The sequence below is a fragment of the Anas acuta genome, chromosome 1, assembly GCF_963932015.1.
Source record: "Anas acuta chromosome 1, bAnaAcu1.1, whole genome shotgun sequence".
Classification (NCBI taxonomy): Eukaryota; Metazoa; Chordata; class Aves; order Anseriformes; family Anatidae; genus Anas; species Anas acuta.
The window spans coordinates 31,192,699-31,214,620 of record NC_088979.1 but is presented as its reverse complement, the minus strand read 5'-3'; the positions used below and the strand labels follow the sequence as shown (position 1 = coordinate 31,214,620).

Here is a 21,922-nt window from a genome sequence, read left to right as displayed (position 1 = left end):
TTTCCCTGCTTTGTTCAGTCTTCTGAACATTTCATATTGTGGCACAGAGGAAAAATGGATAATCTAGCATTATGCAACAGAAGGCAGGCTCCTTGGGAACCATTAAGTAAACATCCAGAGTAGGAAATTTATCACTTCTGCACACAGGGTTTTGTTGTTAATTATGTTGATGTATTCTTTGAATATATATATATATATATATATATTAAAAAAAAAAAAAAAAAAGCATAAATTGGCTGTGGACATTACAGAGCTGTCTGCTGTTAAAACTGTGCCTGGGCTGCATGTGGTGGCACCAACACCTGCCATGGGGGAGAGGACATGTGGCAACTGACTACAGGCAAAACCCTGCTCCTTCTGCAGACAGTGCAGAAGTTTTAGGTGGTGACAGCAGATGCACTGGTGGAGATGCTGGAGTTCAGATATTGAGACTGTTAGTTGTTATAGACCTTCTTTTATCAGGAAACAGTTTGTACATTGGGATAAAGGACACAAAGTGAAATAAAAAGAATTATTTCTACCTTTGTTGCCTTGGTTAACCAGGCCCCCTTCAGAAGATTTTACATTTTGCATCTTACTAGGTATTAGTTACCTCTGTCCTATCTGAAATCTAACACTGCTACTTACAAGAAAATCATACAGGCCTGCCATGTAGACTTTGCCTCAACAAGTCCAAGAGAACTGCTGGGCACAGAGGTGGCTTCAGCCCGAAATTCCTGAGCCTTCCACCATGGTTTGGGGCTTGCCCAAAGCTCAAAGGGATTGAGACTCCTTTTCCATTTTCAGTATCTGGAAAACTCCAGCAGCAACACTATCTTCTTCTCTATCATTTCCAGATTTTATAGATGCCCAGGTTTTCCTGGCATTCATCTGCCAAGATCCAAATCCACGCCAAACATTCCAAGCAATCCTCAAGCTTTTCTTCTGGTTATCTTCTAGACAGTTTTCCCTACACTGGCACATACACTCAATTCTCTTAGACTCACACCATTTTGCTGCTCAGTCTTTGAAAATCTTGCATTTCCACAATGTAGTCCTCTCTGCAATGGAATTTCACCCTAATGGAAACTTTCAAGTTGGGAGTACCGCACTTTTTGGGGTTTGTTTTTTGATCACTGAAGCAATTCTAAATAAGTCATATTAATGCCTCATTAGGACAGCTGAAAAAAAAAACAAAACACAGTACTTAGTACTGGCTATGTAATAGGCTCCAGTCAAGATACCTTTTCTCCAGAAAAAAAAAAAATACAAATACTATATATTTTCAATTAGATGCAGTTGGTTCTTCCTTACCATAATTTTATACAGGAAGAAATGAACAGAAATGAGATTTCCCTCCTCCACTTTCAATATCATATTAAAGCATTTACATCCTTTCCAAACATATTTCATTTAAAGACTTTCCAAAACCCCCGTACAATTTCACTACCCTTGTTCTGAACTTCAGGAAGTACATTGGATTCGGTTCCTTGCACTACCTTCCATGAACAGCAACCGAGTTCTGCTGCAAGAGCAGCTGTTACTTCCTCCTCCCATTTGAACAGCTTATATTTAAGACAAGTTTTATTCTTAAAAAGCTACTGTAGGCAGCCAGCCAAGACTGCCAGGCAGGCTAATCACACACAGACATATAACAGTGTATGGGAAAAAGTCAATTTTTAAACAATACCATTGCTTTCATGTTCTGTACCAAAAAACTTACCCAGGCACCATTACTGAGGTAGTCCAGACTCCCAGAATATCCAGGTTGGCAGATGTTATTAGTCTGTGCTTTGTTCTGGAGTCGGTCCAGGAAAGCATTATTTACCCTTAAAATAAAGTTAAAAATGAATACTGATTGAAGATAGCCGAGGAGTTCACAAACTCTTGAAATTTAACATTCTGTGAGCAGCTTTCCCTATTCCCAGTTAAATGCACATCATTCTATGCTTTTCAAGCCTGTGTTGAATAACCACGGCCTGGCATGAGATAGGGTAGCTTTCATTTTCAATTCACTAGGTGCATTCTTATCCTGTGATCAATCCATCATGATTAAAAGGCATACCTTGGCTTTTGTGAGAAATGGCCCAAAATTCTCTCTAGAAAGCCATCCTGCATACCACTCACTTGATCAGCGAGGTTAGCTATTTCAACAATTCACCTTAGGTAGTCTTTCAGCTTTCATTACACAAGTTCCTACAAGTTCTGATTTCCTAATGAAAAAAAAAAACACTTAAGCTTCTTCCTAACAGAGACCAGTTGTGTAGCTGACAACTTTCCCAACCATTTAGCTCAGAAAGCAACTGTAGCATTTTCTTGTACTGCTTTATCAATCTGCAATGCATGCGCACAGACGGATGCAGTTTCCCTCCATTTCAAATATTTTCAAACCATCTGAAAACTGTTTCTTTTTATCCTTATTAATGCTCAGTACTGACACACATGCTTAGACATGACTGTTGTTTCAGTGTTTTACAATGTTCTTTGCACAAAGGATGCAGAATGCAAGATACTGGATTATTTCTATCTGGGGACACAGGAAAGACTCAATTGAAAATCCTTCATTAAATTCTATGGGTAATTATCTCGATATCTTTGCTGGAGAAATAAAGCAATGAAAACTGTCCAGAAAGTGGTTGCCTACAGAAGTATTTTTTTTTTAATTTACCTAACTATAAAAAAAAAGGTTGCTTAAAAAAAAACAACAAACAACTCAAAACAAAGAAACAAACAAACAAAAACCTTCTGAGGGCTATTTCTTTAAACCTGCAGAAAAATAAAAATAAAGCTAAGAAAAAAGCTGAACTTCAAGATGATGAAAAGTCATTTAAGTGACAGAACTGCAAGATCAGAACACAGTGCAGGAGTGAGCACAGTCTGGGACACAAAGCACCACAGCAGCAGAAAGCCTCACTGCACTGCAGGTATCAGTATCTAATCCCATGCTTAGCTCTGCCTGTTAGCTTCAATGACAGTCAACTTCAAAAAAGTTGTGTGGACAAAGTAGCCTGTTCCAAAATAAAATAACTGTGTATATATGTATATATATATATATATATTATATATATATTATTTTTTTTCCCCAACTGGCTTTAAGTTCTCATGAAACTACTAGTAGTTTCTGTCCCATGCTATATCCTGTGCTGATAAAATAAAATGAACAAGACACTCTGAGTAGTACTGCATTACTGTGAGCAGCTGTAATGATGGATATTGGTGGTTTATCCAAAGGTGATGTTAAACCAGAGGCTAAGTCACGATTCCTCATTGCCATAATTTTCTTAAGCATGAATGCATGAATGCCTGCAATTTTGAGACCCTTTCCAGATACAAATTAAAGTATGAGTTTTTGCATCATACCTCCTCTGTTCGTTTTGAAGTGCTCTTGTCCTGGCTTCCTCTTCATTCTTTTGTTTTGATTCCTCTAATTGAGCCTGGGAATGATAAAAGTGAAAAACTAAAACAAAAACAAAAAATTAACTTACTTCTAGTTAACATGCCTATGTTGAAAACCCAATGAATTCCATGTGGCATTAATTTCAAATAGAGCTATGTGTCATTCCTGTGTTTTGCTCAGCAGCATTTTGTTTACATGACAGCACAGGGCTCAAAACTGAGCTCCTTTTTCTGTTCAGTGTTGCAATGGACTGGGTATAAATGAATTCAGACAGCTACAGTCCTATATTTGAAGACACCAGCCTGCACACAAGCTTTTTACATGGGCAGATGACAGGACAAGTGGGAATGGGTTTAAACTAAAAGAGGATAGATTTAGATTAGGTGTTAGGAGGAAATCCTTCACTCAGAGGGTGGTGAGGCCCTGGCACAGTCTGCCCAGAGAAGCTGTTGCTGCCCCATCCCTGGAGGTGCTCAAGGCCAGGCTGGATGGGGCTTTAGGCAACTTGGCCTGGTGGGAGGTGTCCCTGCCCATGGCAGGGGGGTTGGAACAAGATGATCTTTAAGGTCCCTTCCAACCCAAACCATTCTGTGATTCTATGATTTGTCCCTCTAGCCTAGTCCTTTTCTTCCAGACAAACACTGTTCCTTAGCATAGCAAGCCCCCACTAGCTCCAGTTGGCCATACAGTATGAGGCAGAGGCTCACAACCCCGCCTGTGCTCCTGCCCAAGTACTGGAATGCCTGCAGCTCCTCTGCTGTCTAAAATACTCCAAGGAAGCTTAGGGCAGTAGGAAGCAGACCTTCAGCTTCCTCTCCCCCAACCCTCAGGTTTGAATTTCCCAGCAGGTCCAAGGGGAAGAAAGCTGGAGTCATCAAGCAGGAGCATACTCAGCCAGTAGGATACGATGGAGACATGCCTCTGGCCTCTGTGGAGCATGGGCAGACAACATAAGCTTGTGGCATGGTGTATCACCTCCAGCTCCCTTGGACTCCCCGTAGTGTGAGGGAAGGGCAATTGGTGCCTACTGGTGTTGTGAAAGCATGTGCAAGCTCCCAGTGTTGCAGCAGCCTACAATCCTTACATCACACAGTATTGAGTTATATAAACAGTGTCAAAGGGAATTCTCCGAAGAGGAGAGTTTGCTTATCCAATTTTAGCTGGGACTGCTAAGGAAACACAGCTTGTATGACTGTGCTTCACACATATGCTTGTTTGTCTATCTGTTGCTCCCTGCAATGCACCCAAGGACTGAAGATGCAGATTTTCCTGAAAAGAATTTGGCTTGCAGGGTCAGGGAGAATGGATGGGAACAGACCCATCCTTCATATTTTCCATAGCAACTGAGTAGCAGTAGGAATAGGAAGTAAAAATAAAATGATGCAGTTAGATAAAAGCTTCAATAACTGAATGGAACTACAAAAGTAAAAAAAAAAAATCAATTTAAGTGGAACATTAAATAAAAACTATGCAATAAATGTGTGAACAAAATCAATAACTGTGAATGTGTTGTGTATCAATATTTGTCTAGCCTTAAAAGAAGAAACAGAATTAAGAAATAAAAAAGCCAACCTTAATTTTCACTGTTTTAAATAACTATTCAACCTGAAAATTAAAACCCGGTATCTGACTTTCCAATATGCTGAGTCCTCTCTTGGAGTAATGTTCTGAAATATATTGCATGTATATGATGCGGTGTTCAAAGTGTACTGAATATTTTTAAATCAAGCAATACATACTAAAACCTGTTCTGAAAAAAAAATGCAACTGACAATACCTATTCGTTTTATAGTTACACTGTGCTAGGAGGTGCACACAGGACAGAATTCACAATTACTTTAATAAATATTGGTTTGAAGTAGAAATGAGCCAACATAAATCTGGGGGACAATTATTGGAGCCTTTAAAATGCATATTATTTACAGTAGGTTTATACATAGTGCATTACTCTGCACAGCAGGTAATAGCAACGTTGAAGGCAAGGAGCACTGGAAGCGTGTACTAAGAAACAGTAGACTTAAAGGCAGTCCACAGCTTCTTCCTAATCTATGGAAATCAGTGTGGAGTTTAAAGCTCTACACAAGTCCCTTAAACCAAGGCAAATAAAGAAGGGGCATGCTAATCCACATTTTTATTTATTTTCTCAATGGAAGGATAAACATAAAGAATACAATAGCTACAGGCTTTATGCCCAGCAGGACTAGCATTCAAAGATTTTTCCTCCATATAGTTTCTAGGAATAAAGATGTGCCTCTGAGAAAGCAATTGAGAGTCTCCTACCCTACTCCAACCTTTTGTTTCCAGAATCCTGGTTACTATGAAAGGAGCGCAATTATCCTCAACATTTTAACATTAACATTAATTTGGGTATTAGTAACAGCAGAGACATAAGTAGAGCCACAGTTAGAGAAAAGAAGGCTTTGGGAAGACCTTATAGTAGCCTTCCAGTACCTAAGGGGAGACTACAAAAAAGGTGGGGAGAGACGCTTTACCAGGGAGTGTAGTGGTAGGACAGAGGGTAATGGCTTTAAACTAAAAGAGGGGAAATTAAGATTAGATATTAGGAAAAAATTCTTCACTCAGAGGGTGGTGAGGCCCTACCACAGGCTGCCCAGAGAAGCTGTTGCTGCCCCATCCCTGGAGGTGCTCAAGGCCAGGCTGGATGGGGCTTTGGGCAACCTGGCCTGGTGGGAGGTGTCCCTGCCCATGGCAGGGGGGTGGGACTGGGTGATCTCTAAGGTCTGTTCTAACCCAAACCATTCTGTGATTCTATTAACTAATATCTTTTTGAACGATTTGCAGTCAATACTGCCTTCCACACATTTGCACAATTAGATCTGGAGCCTAGAAAGGTGACTTATTACAGTGCTATTGCCTGGTATAGATGAACTTTAAGTGGATCTAGTACCTAAAACCATGCCAGAGGTAATGCAGTGGTTCAGATGCATTTCAGGCAATGCATGCTGAACAAAGATGGAGTTCAGACCTGTAATTATGGCACACCCTCTTTTTAGGTGATTCAAAACTCTTCATTTAGGTGGTTAGCAAGTGCAGACTTGATAGCAAATCTGAGTGCTTCCACATACTCATTTGGGATGGCAGGGTGCACAGGTCTCTATTCTCCAGAAAGAGACTATTGAGAATCTGAGATCATAAATATCTGAGTAAGGTTACTTCTGCCTGAAAGAGAGGAAATTGGTTTCCTTAGACTATGAAATTGTGCACCACAATCCAAAAAATGCTCTGCACAATTGTTCAAATGGAGAGGCAAACAGGAGCTAGTCATCCAGATACAAATAGCCACGAAACCAGAAGATAACTGTCCAAATTTTACAACTTGGCTCATCTCTCTCACAATATTTGAAAACAGTGACTAAAAACACTTTCCTTATAGAGAAGCTGTGTGCGTAGGCTACAAGTAATCAATGCATTTAATTGGTTTCACAGCATGCAAAAATGATACAATATGCAAACTGATAATGTATAATTATCTTCCTCCGTTGTTCTTGCTTCATTTCCTCTAATCTTCTGTTTTCATTCTCTTGAAGAGCTTGCTTATAAGAATGGATTCTAGCCTATTGTTTGGCTGAGAATATACACATATCGGTGTGGGGGGAGGGAGGATCAACATCCCAGACCTCATTCCCAAATCTTTTTACAGGTTATTAACAAAACAGAACTGTTTGAAGGATTCCAGTTATTTAAAAAACTGATCAAACCAAAGACTAGAATTTAACCAAGGAGTGGTCTAAAACCTTTCAGGCATTCAGTTTGGCTGAACGTTCAGCTGCACATCACAACAAAGCAGCCACTGCACCTTCTATTCCTTGTCCCAGTGGCAAGCATGAAGTTACCCTGAGCAATCAGAAAACACAATCAGGATATACGACAGTGAGGTGGGGTGTTGTGGGAAGAGAGAAAAGCACTGGAAGTGTTACCAAGTAGAAGGGAGGACTGGTAGCAGAGGGGAAACCCAGATTATTTCCATAGGAATATCAGAAAGGGATGTGTGGTTGTAGGGCAACAGAAGCTGAGAGATCAAGCTTACTATATTAGTTGGGTGGCAGCCAAGAGAACTGAAAATCTGAACCAGACATCGTGAATAAAGTATTCAGCTGTGTAAATTTCCATTACAGTGATTAGCCCGGGTCTTTCATAAGCTGTAGCTGTCTGTAAAGGGCCAGCATAGCATTAGGATCTTATAGGATCCTTAGGAACTTACACTGTAAAGTCTTTGAGCAGGGACAGAGCACAGCACACTAAATAATGAGCCAGTATAATATAATACAAGAAGTGTGCAGGTTTGACTTTAGTGAGGAATTTGTTGCAGGTCTACACAATGTTCTCGAAACTTGATATATGTGTGCAGAATGACACCATTAAAACGACAGGCACATAATTTGCTAAAAAGACTGAATAGAGAAAGCAATTATTAATAGCTCAATTTTGAGCTGGGAGGAGTTGTTACATCTGTCCTGGGAGACTCATTCTGGGTCCAGTATTATTCATTACTCTCCATAATGGCTTGGAGAATTGTGTGGAGTGTATGTTAATCAAGTTGGAAGACAATAAAAATCTACACAGGACTGGTAACACTTTGAAAGACAGGATTAAAATTACTTATGAGCTTGATTAAATAAGTAGGCCAAAAAAGTCACCGATGGCAGAATCACTCCAAAGAAGGCAAATTTGTTCACATGCATCAAGTAATATTTGACACTGAAATTTGAACTAGAGGTACTGAATTAGTATCAATATCAAAGAAATGCTGCAAGGGAAAAAAGTCAGTCAACATGACATTGTCCCAGATTTGTTTCAGAGCAATAACTTTAAATAAAAAAACTATATATATATATATATATATGTATATATATATATATATATATATGTATGTTTATATATATATATGTTCCACTCTTTTAACATGCATATCAGGCACTTCCTAGTTTTATCACACATCCCAGTTTCCAGTACACTGTTCCTGAATGTTTTAGTTATCCAGACAAAGGAGACAGATCCAAGATAACATCAAAATTAGAGTATAAGTTTTGCCAGTGGTTTAGCCTTTCGGTATTATGCCAAGTTTATTTAGATAACAACTCATTAGTTAGGTGCTTCAGATTCCTTACGCAGAGCACAGGGGTTGTGTGTATGCCTATAGACCGTACTTCATCCAAGTTGGTTGAGGTCTTGCTAACTGTATTGCTGCATTATAAGGAAGTGATAAATGGATTCAGAAAAGTAAAGAAATGCTGCCACACAAGAGACATGCGGCAGGTGGTACTAATAAAGAATAGGACAGAGAAATTATGAATTTTATCTGCTTTGATACTGATTAAGCAAAAGATGAACTGCGGTATGTAATTTGGCATAACTTACTAAGAAATCTTCAAAACCTGCACCTAGAAGGGCAGGTGTATGTAGGTCAAGTAGTAGGCAAAGACTACAGGTACACCTGTATGTCTGAAACAGTTCAGTGTTACTTTAGGCATCCACCCAGTCTGCACAGACATGCAGACACCACACTAAAATGCTGAAATCCAAGTCAGTCTCAGGGCCATGAGCCCACTTATATTCACAGTTCCATGTTCACACCATATGAAAGGCTGTGGAGCAGGGTTTTCCTTACTGAAGAATGAGCTCCTCACCATTCAGAGCATGGGATGCTTCAGAGGGGGTAGAAGGAGTTTCAAAACACCTTTTCTCCCTTCCTGTAGTCCTTTATCTTGCTTGTCTACTCAGGACTACAAAAGACGGTCAGAAAGCCACTCTATTACAATTAAATCCAGAGGACCCAGCACTGCTGAACAGACATTGGTTCCTTCAAGCTGTAAATCTGCTCACATGTGCTAAGACTTCTTGTTTTTCAGAGACACCAAATGACCTGGGGAATCAAAGGGGAAAGGAAGCTACTTTCAATAACACCTTCCCTCTTCAAGCAACTGAAAATCAGAAAGAGATACTAGAAGCAAGACAGAACTGTCATATATTGTTTGGAGCAATTTCTCTAGTGAGAGGGTCATGCACATTTCCAAGGCTTCTGAGGGAACATGCAGGCAAATTTTTACATCCCTTACACAGCTGTTGGTGTTCAAGGTTGTATACAACAGAGGATTACCCAGATTAGATATCTCCAAGTTTTTGCTGGCTTGGGACCATTGTTTGTAACAATAATTTCTGCCTACTTGACTGCCTGCTTTGTCATCTCCCAGTTTCAAACCCCCCTAAAGGGGAAGATATCTGTCTTTAGGGTTACTATACCTCACTGCAAGTTTTTACATCAGTAGGAATGCTTGGTTTAGATGTGAAGAGACTAATCAGATGTGCGAAAGGCTTCTTGAGGCAATTAGAATAATGAAACTTTAGCAATACTTTATCTATTCCCTAATTACATTGATACTTACCAGGCTCATTCAAACTGGGATAAAGTCCCCAAGCACTCTACGGAATCACTTTTAGGATGCAGTGAGAAATAAGCTAGATTTTCAATGCAGCAGAGCATCTGCTGACATGAACTAGTTGAGATTTCATAAAAGCTTGCCACCGACTGATGGGTACAGAGCACATTTAAGATTCTGATCTGAACATAGAATATAAATCTGGCTCGTATTTATCAGAGAGAGAACTGCGAGTAATAAAGGCAGTCCCCTACTATGTAGGATACTCTGCCAATTTATCACAGACAACGTAGGCAATTCACCCAGAAAGACTCCTTGGTTCTCACTGAGTTATGTATAGGCAATTAAAGTCAATTAGAATATTCTAATATCACACTATTGACAGCACCTGGAAAGTTGACAGAAAAATATTGTACATTCCACAGTTTTGCTTACCCGTGCTGTTGATTCTGGGCCACGATTAGCAATCTGACAGGAATCACTCTTTGGCAAGCCCAACTCCAATCTGTTCAATAATTCATTGGTTTTGCTACAAAGAAATCCAATCCAAATAGAATTGTTAGTGCTTCCATAAAAATAAATAGAGATTTTTATTCCACCCTTGGAATCTAGACTAGACATTTTATCATGTGACTGCTGAAAAACATCACAGGTGGAACAAAAGGTTATGGGAACAGACAGAATGAAAGGGGACGGAGGAAACAGAACCTATATTGTGGATAAGACATTTGCTGGGAGAATTTTTTAAGCAAATAGTTTTTGTCATTTGCATATTTGCAGTCTATAGGGGCTATGCTTTCTTTCTGCATGGTAAAAGCTCCTAAAATACAGACTCACATACCATTGGACTTCATCAGAATGCAAGTGCTTCACTGAATTGTTGCAAATCCTTCTACCAGATCCATAAATCTCAGACAAGTAATTTAAAAGATTATTTTAAGGTATTTTCCTTCATTGTTAATACAATGCACTCTTACAACATATTACTTAATCAGGTAGCAAGACTACAAACCATTTTGTAGCATTAAAAAAAAATGCTTGTCTTTATTTGAAAAAGAGTTGCACAACATTGTCATTCCTTATTCTGGCAAGGACAATTTTATTTTTCCAATTGCATCCCTTATAAACCATATTTTCAAAGTAGCATCCGGTCTCACAGTTTCTTAGAATCACAGAATGGTTTGGGTTGGAAGGGACCTTAAAGATCATCTAATTCCAACCACTCTGCCATGGACAGGGACACCTTCCACTAGACCAGGTTGCTCAAAGCCCAGATAAGCAAAGTCACAAAGAATAACATAAATGCTAAAAGCAGAAGTTTCAGTACCGTGATCAGGAATCCGTTTCTTAAATTGCATGTCCAGGCATATATATTCAAGTCCTTGCTCACTCAAAAGAGTAGAGTTAGAGGCAATTTTATTTCTGTATACAGCTTTGCAAAGCATGAAAGTACTTCAAGAGGGATTCAACACAAAGATTTACTTTTCTGACAGGGCAGCCAGCTAACTCTGTGGGGGAGAAGATGCCAACAGCAAAGAAAGCTACTTAACCTTGCACAAAAAGCCTTGTCTGCCAAATAGTGATGATGACTAACTGCAGAAGCAGACTTAAAAGTGTTTTTATCTTTCACTCCATGTCCTGAAACAGAGAGTAGATGCAAAATGTTCTGCTGGTCAGTGGGTGTATTGAGGAGAAGTGAAGAAAATGAAAAGGAACCTACCTATAAGTTCTTCTGTGCTACTCCACAGAATATAAAACCACATTAGCTATTTAAGTACAGAGGACTTGCTCACACTGTAGCAGACCATGCCTTTAGAGTCTTGGCATTCCCAGTTCACTCCTTTTCCTTCATTACCTGGGAAGTTGTGATAACCTCAGCCAACGCACAATATAAAAAGAACCAAGTGAAACACAAGAACACAACTTTCCCTGATCTATAAAACACCTATATGTTAAAGGAATTAATAGTATCTTCTTATCCAAGCTTTATGCACACACTTTTTTTTTTTTTTTTTTTTTTTTTTTTTTCAGGATAAATGAGTGGTAGAGTGATAGAGTGGTGAGATTGCACAGAATAATTTTGGGAACTTGAAGTTTTAAATTGCAGATTGTGTTTCTACCTATGCTAAAATAACTATTTATTTCTACACCAGAAAGACTAAGAACTCCTACAGAAAGTCTGGACTATATCTGAGAAGGTTGTAGCTCTGTAAAGAAATATCTGGCCTCTTGGGGGGTATATCTGGACGCCTTAATTCCTTACAGATGGTAAAAGAATGACTTGGGGTATGCACAAGTTTTCAGTACTTGCATAAAAAGGAGGTGGATTGCTAAGACATTACTCTCCCCAGATCAGCACACTGATATGTGAAAAGCTAACTCAGTTTCAGTATTGGAAAAGATGCTTACAAGAGTGGAAGCAAATAAAGTTTCTCAGCAAGAATGTGTACTGCTTTTGTGTACAGAAGGCATCTCACTACACCACATTAAGTGATACAATAATAATGTTTTCCTATCACAGCAAAGGGACTCAGGTTTCTGAATATGACTGAAGACAAACTCTGTCAAGTCAGTCATCTATGTTAATTCATTGTGTATTGTCTCTATGAAAACCCAGCAGAGCATCTTGAGATGCCAGACTGTCAAAATGTTGTCTGAATGGTACTTTTCATAATATTAATCCTAAAGTCATAATAATGTAGAGCATAACACAAGCCATGCTGCAGGGAATGGGGGAAGTCAGAGAGATGACAGTTCAATTAACGTTCCAGAGAGGAAAGCATTATCTCCAGAAGGAAATCAGCATATCAAAGTGTCCATAGGTATTTCACATACAGACAGTTGGAGCAACATCTCACTCTCACTTGCTAAAACTTCAGGGGCTAATCAAAAATGCCGATAAAATATGGTCCTCTAAAATAATTAATATGAAGGAAAGAAGAAGATGAGCTGAAGAATTGTGCCAAGCATTATTCTGCATACAACAGCCTCCTTATATTCTTTGAAAAGAGTTAGACAGAAAGAAATACAAAATTTAGACAAAGCAAGGAGATGGCACGGTCCTAACAGGCTGTTAACCTGAGCTCTGAGTTCCCCGAAATATCAGGCTGCAGGGAAGAGAGCAGTGTTTAGAAGCACTGGTTAAGCTGAGGCATTCTTACAAAAATATTTTGTGTTTTGTGTTGTATTCTGTACTTCTGTTTCCCGTCACACAATTGGGAACAAGCCTTTTGCTACACTAATTAAAATAGGCTACTCCCATACTGGTTTAATAGCACCAGGCAATGGATAGCACCCGTAGCAATGGGAACTCAGCCATCTGCATTGTGGTAACAGTTTCTGGCATAGTTTTGACCTGTTCCAAATAGTACTTTCCCAAATAGCTGTTGGCTGCTGTCCGGGAACTAATATTAACCACAAGTATCTCCCATAGGGCTCTATGGATGCAATTGCCCCATTTTGGGAGGTAAAAAAACTTTGCTAGCAACAGAAACAGGCAGCCTCAAGCCTGTTGGCCTCAAAAGTGACAGTGATTGACAGTGTTAAATTTATTAGCACTGATGCAGCTGTGGTGGAGTGAAGCACTGTCAAGCTTGGGATTGAAAAACTCTTAAGAGCTGTCATGGGAAAATCCTGACTCTGTTGCCAGTAATATGTTGAGTAACATGGGGACAGTGCGTGACCGTTGAAGTCAGTCCATGTTGTGACTCTTCTTGTGGGTCCTTGGATATAACACTTTACATTTCACAACTGTTCTTCAAGCAGAGTCTTTTCTTGTGCACCTCTTACAAGCTGTTACTTAAAAACTTATGCTTGAAGTGCAACAAGTACACGTAGAGTGTAGAAACGTGAATCTGTTAGGTATTCCACTGAGAACGGTGTAATTTAGGGACTTAGAGTAGTATATCCTACAACCTCACGAGCTACATCTAGATAAGGGAATCTACATGCATTTCAACTTTTGGGGTACTAAACGTGTGTGCTCTCCACATTACCACTGAGGTAAGACAAGGGGGTGGATATAAAAACCTGAATGAGCCTAGGTTCATTTGGCATAGAAGATGAAAATAATTTTTCTTCCTACAAATATAGTTCTTGGCTTTAGGTCCTTTTCACAGACTAACATTAAAAATGCATCAATTAAAAAGGCCTCTCATAATTTCATTACCACTTCCCAATGAAACCAGTGGCAGTTAATTCTTTTGCTTTAATTGATGAATATTGAAATGCCAGAATGTAGAAATATATACCAGCTTTAATGCCAGTGCTTTAAAAAAACAAAGCACAATATTGTTGTATATATCATAAATCTATTTATTTCTCTTGACAATTTTAAAAAGATAATGGACACTTACTGCTGCTGAAAACAAGACAGTTCCTGAGCTCTTTGGTTTCTCAAGCTGAAGGATCTCCAGCATTACAATTCTACTCTAACAAATGTCTGTAAGTATGCTAAGAGACATTAAAAAAAAATAGTAAAAAATAAGAATCAACAAACCTAAGCCAGATAAATCATTATATTCATTTCAGAGAGGAGACAACCTGAGTGGCTAAGACAACAGAAGTAGCATCTGATGTTGGATGACACAGGCACACCAGGTTCCAAATTCTTGGCCAGTGTGCAATGCTGAAGTGACTTTTCATGCTTCCCCTCCAATTCTACTGAAAAATTAAGAACCATGAATAATGCATACACAGTGTTAGTTTCATACCTCACCATTCACTATGTTTTTTAATAGTAAAAGGACTCCCCTTCTCAAAAACAAAACCCAAAACTTAATTTAATTCAAGATGCATCTTTTTTGCAGCACCAACAAGCATATCTGTACTTCTCCACACCTCAGAATATTTAATTGGCTAAGCATAACAACTTCATCTACTTTTGCAGAAATTAAGATATATTGCTTAACACTACATAAGTCAACTTGCAAGAAAAGCTGCTATTCACTGCAGTAAAGTCCACGGGAGGTGCATTCTTACTACAGGCCTAAAATTAGCTAGGTTAGGCCAGGCCCAGACAACCAACAGACTGAATAGAAGAAAACTTGGAGGTCTAAACCCTTCTCTTGCTCCTTCCTCAGCTACAGCTTTGCCTTGTGCACTACAACTCAGTCATGCATCTGCTATGACCAACAAACCAGACTGGCTGGAGGTAGGGTGATTGCTGCTCCTCTGTCTCATGGCCTTACAAGGGCCATCAAAATCAAATGTTAAAATAGCAGAAATTCCAGAAACTGGCCCAAAGGTAGATGAGATGACTGCCCATTTATGCAGCTTTCCCATCAGATAGATAGTCAGATAGTCAGGAGATAAAGAGACTCCAAGCAGAGCTGTAGTTGGGATTTTTGCAGATGAAAATAATTTGCTTAAGTGTGAATGAAGCTAGAGGCCGAAACCAAGATCTGTGAAAACAAATTCTACCAAATGCACGTACTTCAAAATTAAGCCATTAAGAAAGTTATTTTTTAAGAAAAACACCTCCATCTGTTGCCAACAAGCATGCCCTCAGCTCTACATGGATTCTCGTTCTTTACCTCAACTCTAACCCACACACAGAGGACAGAATCCACTTCAGCATAAGAAGAAAATAACAAACATTAATAGCGTGCAAAGTTGTCAGCATGAACTGATACACTTTATTTTTTTTTTGGTGAGTACGTGCGTGGAGATTCATCTTTTGCTGGAATTTATAAGATGTAAGACTACAGAGTTGAATAACTAACCCATTAAGTTCCTGTGTAATGTAAATGGCTCTTCCCCAATGCACTTTCCTGGGAAGAAAAGCTATATTCTGGTTATGTAGTTTACTTGCTTCATGCAGTATTCACAGACTTCACTGGGAGTAATGCACAAGCATGCCAGGGAGGACTTGCACAAATCTAATAATAGTGATCAAAATGGTGCTATCCTTGGCTGGTAGCCATTCTTGCCTGCAAGTCTTTGAGCATGAGGTCTAGGGAATAAGAACAAAAAATGTGGCAATTGTTCATTTTAGGTATAAGGCTTGAAGAAAGTATAAAAATAGTAATAAAAAATAGGAACATTCTCAGCAGAATTATTTTCATCACTTCCCACTCACACACAAAACTATTTTTTGTGTCAACCCACTTCCTTTTTTTGTTTTCCTGACAGAATGAAATAATGCTACTGAGCTATTTTTTCCTCCCACCGACTCATCCAATAATCTTGGAAGTTATTTTAGACATCAAGTTTCATTTATTATCTGAAGCAATAAGCATAAATCCAGTTTTAAGGAAAATGCAGTTTTGTATAAGTCTATTGCATAGATCTACCATTCTGTGTGCTCCATCTGCATGTGCAATCTGCTTCTATATTTTCAGCCAGCTTGCATGGGCAGATTAATGCATACAATTAGAAAGCAACCTCACAGGCGTTCAATAAACTGCCTTCATTATTACACTCAAGAGAGTCCCTTTGGATGTCTATAAAAGCCTAGTTTTCTGCCTGTTAGCTAAATAATTGACAACGCTTAAAATAATCAGGAGCAAATGAACAAAATGAAGACCATTGTGGTGAAAAGAAGCAAACAAAAGATTCTCAAGGCTGAAAACCTTTTTGTGTGAGCCCTCTCACTCTCTTTAGCAACCAACATTGAAAGTCTGGTCAGGTTTACATTTGCACTTCTGTGGGGAAAATTTGTTACCAGCCTGCTGTTTGAACCACACATCACAGAGGACTGAAAACTGGCAAGGACGTGAGTATTTATCCTGTAAAAATAGATAAATAAATAAAAATTCTGGTTTGATTCAGGTTTTATTTTCTTGCATTTTATGACTTTTGAGAAAACTGCTTTGGCAGGCAAGCGTATATCAGCTTGGTTTGGTGAAGCTCCTGTTCTGTGTTTGGAATATGCACTCAGAGGCACTCTGGCAAATTGTGTCTCCAGCTCCAAATTCTGAGCTGAATATATCAAGCACACACATGTACCAGAGTGCAACAGTGCCAGGAATTTTTACAGGAGTGCAACCTTCACAAAAAAAGTGACATGCATGTATAAAGGCAAGGGTGAAGTTGTACCACTGCCGTCATGTGCTATTAAAAAGAAACCCTATGTGTAGACTGCTTTTCCCATTACATAAATTGGTAGATGGCTATTAGAAATGCAGTGGACTACATCCAACGCTACAGTTTCTGGGAAGTCAAATTCAAATTAAGTGAAAGCACCTTATCAGAGAGCTGGGCTAAAACCTTGTGGAAAGATAGCCTACAGTTCAGGCTCAGATGCACACAGCTTACACAGAGCATTCATGCAAGGCACAGAGAAAAGCAAGTCACGAGCTGTCCATCCCTTAATGTTGTTTAAATGACAAATTTTGTGTCCTAACTAAAGAGGAACATTCTGAAAAGTCCTGGGCCAACCATCTAACCTCTTCTTCATTCCGATTTGTAACATTACACTCAGTCCTTTCCTCACAAGGATTAGGTAATTGCAAAGCATGGACTACACATTTATTATCTTTTAATGCAATCTGACAGAAATACAGCCTCTACCACAGGCCATCAATGTAAAATGCATCCAAGACACCATTACTCAGAAGAAAGGGCTCCATTTCCCATATAAGTAGCTTTCAGTAGGGAAGCGTGCACATACTCTTTATTTTCTAGATCTGGTATCTGCAGAGGCAGAGCCACAGCAATGCTATCACCAATAAATCCCTTGGGTGTTAGCACCAACCCCAGCAATCCTGTCATGAAGCAATTCCTTTAGCCCAAAGTCTGCTCCTGAATGTTGTTTTTTATACTTTTTATACAAAGCTACTTTAGGACATACCTTGTGAGTTTTACTCAGTTCAGTCACCTGGACTTTCAGATAGTGCCTTCATCCAGCTGTTCCCTCAAAAGACTCTCAGCCTTTTCCCCAACACTGTGCATGCATGCCTAGACCTCATTCTTGCAAGAAAACACTTAAACAACTGCGATAACACATACAGTTGACTTTCAAGAGCCAGCTCCACAGAAAGACACTAGCAAAGGTTTCAGGAGATAGGAAATACCTGCAGTCTGCAGGCAGGGGACAAGGCAGCAGGCAATTTTTCTTTTTGGCATTTGCTTATTTCATGTATACACCCTTTGAAAAGGGATTTCACCGAGAAGTTCATGTTTTTAATAGTGACGGGAATTTAATCAGAACAAGGAACTTCTGGGCAGTATTATGCTTTATTTGCAGAGCATGCTAATGACACGAGAACCATATGTGCCTTTCCATATCAAACACAATCTGCATTTCATACCAGAGAGGTATTCATCGGGCTGTACCCTGTGGAGGAAGATACAGCTGATGGTGGTGATCAATTTAAAAGGTTTCCTAGCTAATGAGACCATTGGTAGGCATTGATCTCCCCAGGAAAACACTGATGTTGCAGCTAGAGATGCTTGCAGAAGACAGACTAACAAGGCAGCTTATTTTTTGAAATGGCTCTGCAGACATGGCTTTGCAGAGGTCACTGCTTTATATGCAGTGCATGACCTCTCCCGAGCAGGGAAGGAAATCAAAATATTCTAGCGCAGACAGTAAGGAAAGGGGCACAACCTCATATTTGTTCTCTTTGCCACTCAACACAGGCTCTTAGATGATGGAAGTAATGAGTCACTCATTTTTGCATAGTGCACAAAAGCACACAACTGCTTTAAATACCAAGCACTTTTCTAATAAATAGGAGTGCATCAGTGGAGTTACTTGGCAAGATCTGAAGTGTCACACAACATCTTCCCATTACTATGGGATGGTGTGCTCTGAAACACCAATGTGTCTTACCAATGACTTCAACATCTGGTAGCAAATCCATTACTGCTCAAGTCCTCCCTTCCTCTTCCCATCAGGGGATTTCATTGTACCAGGGAAGGCAGTAATGTTATTTTGTACAATATGAAATTTTTTCGGTTAACCAAAATTGCATTCGCTGTAGGTAGGCTTTCAGCACACCTCTTTCAGTACCTTCAGGACTCTCCTGGTATATGTTTAATAAACAGTATATACAAATAATCTTTTGACAGCTAGACATCTCTGCTGCAATGGAGCTCAACAGTCTACCTTTAATTTCAGTCACGTCAGTCAGTTTGGTTTCCTGGGATGACTCCAGCTGAACACTCACAATGCTCTCTTAAATCAGTGGACAGAGTGGCTGCCAGCCAGTCTCCTCTCAGTGCCCAGCCAGCCTGAGCCCCTGCTACACCTGGGGACAGACTGACTGCCCACATAAAGGTGTTCCAGAGCATTTGGGATTGCTTTTGACATGACCAAGCTTACTTTTAACAGAAAAAGCACTAACCAGCAGAATTCCTTTCACCCTAAGGAGAAAAAAAATTAAATGAGGAGATGAGGGAAAAGGAGAGATGTGTCTCCATTCATGACTAAATAAAACTTAAGACAAAAAAAATAAAAAACAGAATTAAAAAAAAAAAAAAAAAACAACACAAAAACAAAACAAAACAAAACAAAAAAACAGGAGGATAAGGACCCTCACAATGCCCACAGGAAAAAGCAAGTCCCATAACTAAGGACCCCGTACTGAAAAGATTTCATGAGGCTGTTTCAGGGTAGGCTCAAAGAGCATGAATGTATCTCTCCGCAAAAGGCAGAGATATAAACATTGTGTAGGGTCTTCAGAAATCCTGAGGAATCAGGGTATGCTGAGGGGAAATCCATGCTGGGACAAGCAGAGGACAAACTGCAGGCAAAATGCCAATACATAGAGATGAACATTAGCAATACATTTTAGGAAAGAGCTGTACCTAAAGCTAAACAGTAAGAAATAAAAGAAAAATGTCAAGAAAGGCTGAGATCAGTGAGAAAGCTCTAAAATGTCTATAGATTAGAGAACATAGTCTGGGCAAATGATGAAGGAAGTGGAGCTTCTAGCATGGGACAAAACTGGCTTCTCCAAAGGTCACAGAGGAAGAAAGAGCAATCAATCATGCTAGAAACACAGGTGAGTAATTTCAAGAGTCAAAGATAAAAAAAGGTAAAGGTGACTGAACAGCACTGTGTGTTAATTATGTGATAGAATTAGTTTGGATCAGTTAAAAATAAATAAATAGGGTAGAATGAATTAGCAAGGCAGGAACTTCATTGCCAATGGAATTAATTATGTCAGGACTTAAGCCCTATCTAAATCTGATATTAAAGAGAGATTATTGGGAAACAGGTCTTCACTGCAGATCTCTACATCTAAGCTGTAGAACTGTAGTGAATGTAGAGTCCTCTTTTTTTTTTTCATGTGGGTTAGATTTCTTTACTATTCACTAAAATAAATGGGTGGAGATGTAATTTAGATACTGCTTTGATAATTAGTCTTGGATTGAATGATCACATATTGATTCAGTTAGAGAAAGAAAGCACAAAGTCAGTCTATAACTCACAGTTTTTGCTTCAAAGTGTATGCTTTGAGAAGCTAAGAGAAATCTACTGAACCAAAGAGCTCACAGGATAAGATATGGAGGAGGCTTGGAATATATCAAGTCAAAAAAAAAAAAGTGAGAACAACAACAGAAGCCAAACCCTTCCTAATCCCCAGACCAGCCAAAAGAAAACCGTCCAACCAAGCAAACAAACAAGAAAGCTCAACCCCCCAAAAACCAGAAGGACAAGAAAATGAGGTCATTTAAATAGTAAGTTTCAAATCTTACTCACTAATATTGATCTTCAAGGAACATCTCTCTTCTTTGCATTTCTTGTTGCCTTTTTTTAACTTCAAGTCTCTCTGCCTACAACATTAAAAACAGGAAAACATACTTGAGATTTCTAGTCAGCAAGAAAAAAATATTGATTATTTCAATTCAAGCAGTTCTGTATTCTAGTTCTCAAAACAACAATAGCAGTAGGTGGGTGCACAAGTGACCCCATCCCCAATTTTAGAGTATTCAAGCATGACCAGATAAACAGCTCCTACTAAACTCATCAAGAAACTAATCTGAAAATAACACCATGCTCCTGGCTGATATGTGTACCCTCATAAGGGGCCTTGTGGGCCTTCATGACTCTCACACCACTGTTAGGACCACCTCTCCTAACCTCTGGTGCAACACTGGTTCTAGTAAGAAGGTAGAGGATGAGAACCAGAGCACAAAAGCCAGTCGTAGCCCTGTAGCACTGAAAGGACAATGATTCAAGAAGATGGACCTGTGGCCTTCAGGAGCATCAGGTACTGGTCAGTTTGGATAAATGTTAAGGCTGATGAGGATGTGAGACATTTAGGCTCATCCAGTGTTATCCATTTATGCTTATCCAACTCTACTTCAGATACTATGTCCAGTGCAAGAGCCAACCAAAGTCTCAACACATAAAACTCATGGGCAAATCTGGATACCACAGAAGCGATCAAGTCCTTTAACATAAAATTGCACAATTTCCAGTGGAAGGGTAGTCTGAGCTACCCCATCCCTCAAACTGAAGCAGAATAAAATGTTAAAATAGAGCAGAAGCTAGAGAACTTTCTGCAGCAGCAATATGTAGCTCAAGCTAAATTCCAGTCAAAAGGAGGCCAGCCAATTTTTTTTTTTGACACGCAGGCAGTAAGTAGGTCCAGTGGGAAGAGCAGTCAAAAGGCAGTTCAGTGTATTAAAAGCAACAAATCAGAAGTGCCAAACCGTGATTTCAGCCCTGCTGTATTTTGAGCACAAGGCTCCCACTCTGAGGTTGGTGGGGGGATGCTGCAAGGCGAGCGCCTATCTGAGGCTCAGAACAGCTAGCACCACATTGAGCAAGCAGGCACTGCCACCTCTGACTGCCACTCTGCTCACCTCCCACCTTCAGATGAAAAAATGCAATTGTTTCGTAACCCAGCAACCAGACCTTGCTCTAAACAAAGTGCCCTGGAAATTTCAGAAAATACCTTAAAGAAATGAGAAAGGGACTGTAGCTGGGAATGGCCCGTTTGGGCAGAGCCCCAAATGAAAGATGACACTGGGACCTGGGTGGAGGTGTTGTGCAAGACCAGGTAGAAAAGTGTGTATGTGTGTGTCAGGGGATGTAAGGAAGAAAATTGATGGTAGGAATATGACTGTAACTCCCCCACCCCATCATTTTCTTTCTGTAGTACAATCAATAGCATTTCAGAAAAATTGCAATTTACTGCCAGTCACTCGATTACTTTGCCTTCAGTGATTTCAGGGTGGGTATTTTTTAATT

General features: G+C 39.5%; 1 protein-coding gene across 2 annotated transcripts in view; it reads right to left on the bottom strand.

The window, feature by feature from the left end:
• Nucleotides 1-21,922, bottom strand: part of EPSTI1 (epithelial stromal interaction 1) — a 52,491-nt gene that overhangs the window by 9,468 nt on the left and 21,101 nt on the right. For both annotated transcript variants that reach the window (XM_068675366.1, XM_068675356.1), the window contains exons 6-9: nucleotides 20,426-20,499; nucleotides 10,210-10,303; nucleotides 3,340-3,413; nucleotides 1,703-1,808 (exon numbers count right to left, since the gene is read on the bottom strand). In XM_068675366.1, coding sequence (XP_068531467.1) covers nucleotides 1,703-1,808; nucleotides 3,340-3,413; nucleotides 10,210-10,303; nucleotides 20,426-20,499 — 348 coding nt within the window. The remainder of the gene's footprint in view (nucleotides 1-1,702; nucleotides 1,809-3,339; nucleotides 3,414-10,209; nucleotides 10,304-20,425; nucleotides 20,500-21,922) is intronic.